We start from the raw sequence: 4,902 nt of genomic DNA on the forward strand, positions 1-4,902 counted from the left end.
GTATGTCAGCTAATCCCTGATTACACCATCTGAAGGGCTCATTCAAGTGCTTTGCATATACCAGATCAGCTTCACCACAATAGCAACTGCTTACCTAAACCCATGCACAACAGGATGAAACGCTGCATGCATCCTGTACCACTTGTGCATGGGACCTTTGTGATCCATCCTCATTGCCGTCAATTCCAACTCATAGCGAGCTTACAGGACAGAGTACAGCTGCCCCATAGTTTCCAAGGAGCACCTGGTGGATTTGAACTGCCTACCTTTTGGTTAGCAGCTGAACTCTTATCCAGTAGGCCACCAAATTAGATGATCCGGCCTTTCTTCTGAAATATTAAGCCTGGAAGCCACACGTGCCTCCACTGGGTGAGATGCACTAGGGAAGTTCCACCATCACCAAACCAATGCCCAACATTCAAGGCTACTGCTTATTTAAAAGCACTAACGAGATAACCAGCTCAGAAGACCTATCATCCCATAGATTTTAGAGAAATTTCAATCTGTAAATTACCAGGATTTACAGATAACTGCAGATACTAGAGTGCTAGTGAATAGTATGCAAAACCAGACTTGGCTCAAACCTATGATCTCAAGACACGAACACCCCACATCTTAATATTGACAAACTAAGCTACCTCAGCTTTAAGTTTTCTATTTAGTCTAGTTTTAGCTCAACACCTCCCAATCAGCTCCATCTAAGCCAGTAACACAAGACCCATCATTTAACTGGGCCAAGGGCCCTCAGGACTAGGGTGTATTGCTAGACACAGCTGCAGAGCCATCTCTTGCTTCTGTACAAAACTTTTCGGTCAGTGAAAATTATGGGAACTACTATGGCCTCTTAACGGATGGTCATAACCACTCCTTGGTATTAGGATAGTCACATACACCATTTTCCTACTGTATGTGTAAAACTTAACTCTCAAATTTAGCTAGCCTCAGCCCACTTCTCCAGCTTCAAGGCTTATCTAAATCATGATCCTTAATGGTCATACCAAAATAACTACAGCTGCTACCCAATTCCTTATTGTAGGTCAACGCTTATACGGGTCTTTACTAGTCATTTACTGAGGTTAAGTGTGAGCTTTCAGCTATGAAGCAGTACAGTAATCAGGTAATGCTAAGAGCACTTCCTAAAACCAAACTGATGACAACCTTTGTTCATTTCACTAACAAAGATATTTATTTTACTGCCCCAAATAAAACACAAAAAGCACCAAGAGCCAAATTTTTTATTTGCTCATTTCTTGCATTTGAAATATTCTTCGATGACATCCTTGGCCTGCGATTCTTTGCCATAGTCCTTAAAAAAAAAAAAAAAAAATTCTTAGAACACCTCCAAGTTCTTAGCACTACTTTCAGCAATCTTAGGAACGTAAGCTACATCTCCTATTATCAAAATTAGCTGTAGCCATTTTCAGGGACCTTAATGACCTGAATATCATTAAGGCTCGTAGCATGGCTTTACTATTGCCAGCTTTTCCTAAATTTCTGCAGAAACACATTCAGGTAAGCAGAGTCAATGGCTGGCTTCTAAGATATGATTTATTTTCCTTTTCTAAAATGCAGTTATTCGGTCTGTTCAGAAGTCCAGTTTTTTCCTTTTAGGTGCCCAGCTTATTTAACAATTTAGATGGAATACAGGGTTTTGCATGGTAATTCAACACATCTTTAATTCCTCCCAGGCATGTTCCAACTTACCTTAACCACCACACAACTGCAACCAACTACTTTACGGGGCTTTCCCTCTCTGTCAATTTTGCAGAGGCCTACCCACTCCCCAAGTTTCTTGTTGTCATCAACCTATTGGGGGAAATAAACATCAGCATATTAATAAAGAATAATGCTACAGACTATAAATAACCACCTAACGTGGCTGTAGTCAGAATTGGTGGGTGACATGGCAATTTCCTCACCAGATTCAGTAGAGGGAGCCAGTTGTCATCATGTACAGCACACCAAGATTACCTATAAGCACTATACCCCATTTTAGCTCTTAGGAACACCAATTAGCGTCTAGTTCTGCAGGCACAAAACTTTTACAACTAGTTTCAGCATAACACCAGGATTGTTTTCTCACACCTGCATAAATAAGCTTGAGATTTCAAAACACTGATAGCATTAATCCTTCCATAATTAAGCCCTTAACTGGTGAAATTCATTAACCTATCTATCTAAATAATTCTAAAAAGCTGTTTAAAAACCCTTAAGTTAGATGAGTAACTCACCTTAATCAGGTTGATTTGGTGTTCAGCACAAAGGGCCTCTACTAACTTGACATACATAGGCTCATCACAGTTGGATGCAAGCACACAAAGATGGGCTTGGCGCCTGAAATGCAAAATGTTCCTTATAAAAATCAGGTCTAAATCCACTGTTTTTGAGCTCTTACAAGGTTATCTTTGCACTGGCTACACTGGCAAAACACAAGCAGCACACCTGTTAACAGGCCACATCAAAAACGTGTAGAAAACTGCATCGTGACTTAATCTGTTACAAAGTATGCATTTAATTCTCCAAGAAAAACATTAACTAATCTTCAATTTTCCACTATTCTCTCAAATATCCTGTATCTGTATGGAATTTATGGCCCAAAGAACATGCTACCTTTCTATAGATCAATTTCTTACATACACGAAACCATTGTTATGTGAAGTGTAAACTACCACATAATAAAGAGTTGTTACCTGTTACTGGCTCAGACATCGAATTAACATTGTGCAGCATTGTCAAGGTACAAATGGTGCAAGGACCTGCTGATGTACATCCAACAAGGCGAGTGCTGTTTCCACTGGATTCAACAGGCCAGTCTACACCAAACTGAATTGAAATGACTTAAATGTATCCGGTTTGGAAATCTTTAAAATACGTTTAAATTCAACTCTAGTAATTAAACGCATGCAGTTGTTTCGCCAATGTAACCAGGCCGGGGAACTAGACTATACCGATTATGTTTACAAATGTCCCAAATTCTAACGGATTTGTTTCTATAGTAAACCAATACAGATACTTGAAATCCCAGTTAGGCTTACAGTTTTGTAAACTACTTTGGGATCCATCTGTCCTCCAGATTAAATCTAAATTACTGACTAGCTCCCAAAACTACAGGTTTGTCAGACTGTATGTTTCACTCATAAAGCGAGTGAAGGGGTATCCGACAACACAAGTCATCATTCGAACACTGTAGTTTTACTTTTAAGAATCGAGTACTCGCTCCCATTCCAAACGGAAACCCACTTTACTGCAGTGAGTTAGATCTGAATTCTTATACCTTTTCCTAGGTTTCCTGTAGAACGGATGCTGTTCAGGACATTTGTGCTTAACCCATGAACTTCATGGTTTCTTCCCTTGGCTGAAGTTTTGCTCCGGTTGCAACAACCCAGTTACTGAAACTGATAAACGTACTTGTCTAAGGCTTTGGCAGCTTCGCGGATTCCACGTGCTAGGCCATCGTGGATGAGGGCGGTCTTCAGCACCTCTTGTAACGCGGTATTAACGTCCATTACACCTCCAGCAGCAATGCTGAAACCGAGTGACAATGATTAGTAATTTTCACCAAGAAAATGCCCCTACTATTTAATGCCTTAGACACAGCAAACCAATCGCAAAGATAGACCAAGGTGCGCTCGGGGCGCTCTGCGGCCCCAGTGGCCCGCCCCACCTCGCCGGCTTGCGGCCCATGCCTTTCCTGCACCCGGACTCACCCTTCCTCGGCCATGGCGGTGGATTACGGGTGGAGCCGAATCTTGAACGCACTGAAAAACAAATACGACCATGAATTACTAAACAATCCTATTCCGACGCAGATACAAATCACCGCTCTCAGCATGGAGTCCCCACCACCCTTGCCGCGCCTCACTCACCCCGGGCCTCCGCCTCCGCACAACTCGGCGGCGACAGGGAAAGAGATCTTACATGCGCTCATGACGGTATTTAAGGCTCTTCAGGACCCCTGCGCGCATGTGCACTCCCTCCTAAGAAAGGGGTGGCTCTCGCGGTGCCGGGCTGCTGGGGTTTCTGTTTCCGGATTGAGGCGGTTCGGAAGCAAGGGTACTGCGATTCTTTCGTCTTTGCGCGGCCAGTCATTGGTGCGCGCAACAGGCGCCACGCGGACAGCCTCGTATTGCCCTCCCCACGCCAGGCGCGGGGCCCACGCAGGTCCAGAGAGCCGTTCTACGGTGCGCGAGACGGGTAACGACTGTGTTCACATGGTCTTGTAAGACTCCTGGGGGCGCCCGTGTTTTAGTACTTACTACGGCATGTAATTTCCAGTCGACCCGCTGTTCTGGAGCGGCAGTATCTTTGTAAATGTCCCTAAACCACTGAGTATCCGTGAATATGTCATTCTGTGCGCAGTCCTAATCTGGGTTTGTTTTTTCATGAGGTGGAAGCTGTCTCAATTTAAGTACTCAGCACATCGCAAACTCTGCTTTCCCAGCAAGGATCCTCCAGCCAGGCGGATGGTTCCGGTTTTTAACTATAGCGTTCTGTGCCGTGGAGTAGGTTCCGCCTCATAGGGCCGTTATATGACAGAGTAGAAGTGCCCCATAGGGTTTTCTAGGTTGTGCAGGTTCGCTAAGAGTCGGGATCTACTCCTGGCAAGGGGTTTGTATGGTAATCTTTAAGGAAGCAGATCGCCAGGTCTTTTTCCCGCAGAGCGGCTGGGAGGGTTCGAACTGCCGACCTTTTGGTTGGCCACCAAACACTTAACCGTTGCGCCACCAGGGCCCCAAGTATAGTTGGTTATAAATGGAGGGTTTTTCCACTAGTTAATTGTGCCCTGAATTCGTGATCTCGCGCAAATCAGAATTCATTGAGTGCATTTTAAACACCTACAATGTGCCAGACACAGAAATAGGGTCTGGAAATACAGGGATAAAAACGTAGTCTGAGAAATCT

General features: G+C 43.9%; 1 protein-coding gene and 3 non-coding genes across 4 annotated transcripts; all 4 read right to left on the reverse strand.

Annotated features, from left to right (window-relative positions):
• Positions 1-1,217: 1,217 nt before the first annotated feature.
• Positions 1,218-3,923, reverse strand: RPS12 (ribosomal protein S12). The gene is made up of 6 exons (XM_004368908.2): positions 3,867-3,923; positions 3,708-3,758; positions 3,409-3,525; positions 2,232-2,334; positions 1,705-1,806; positions 1,218-1,306 (listed from the first exon to the last, which is right to left on the reverse strand). Exons 2-6 carry the CDS (start codon positions 3,719-3,721, stop codon positions 1,244-1,246), a joined length of 399 nt encoding a protein of 132 aa, XP_004368965.1. The 5' UTR covers positions 3,722-3,758; positions 3,867-3,923; the 3' UTR covers positions 1,218-1,243.
• Positions 1,407-1,536, reverse strand: LOC111820339 (small nucleolar RNA SNORA33). The gene has a single exon (XR_002823900.1). It is a non-coding gene; the product is annotated as a small nucleolar RNA SNORA33 (small nucleolar RNA).
• On the reverse strand, positions 1,879-1,958 carry LOC111820348 (small nucleolar RNA SNORD100). Its single transcript, XR_002823901.1, has one exon. It is a non-coding gene; the product is annotated as a small nucleolar RNA SNORD100 (small nucleolar RNA).
• On the reverse strand, positions 3,112-3,183 carry LOC111820328 (small nucleolar RNA SNORD101). Its single transcript, XR_002823887.1, has one exon. It is a non-coding gene; the product is annotated as a small nucleolar RNA SNORD101 (small nucleolar RNA).
• Positions 3,924-4,902: the final 979 nt, after the last annotated feature.

Source organism: Trichechus manatus, unplaced genomic scaffold (assembly GCF_000243295.1).
Source record: "Trichechus manatus latirostris isolate Lorelei unplaced genomic scaffold, TriManLat1.0 scaffold00002, whole genome shotgun sequence".
NCBI classification, from domain to species: Eukaryota; Metazoa; Chordata; class Mammalia; order Sirenia; family Trichechidae; genus Trichechus; species Trichechus manatus.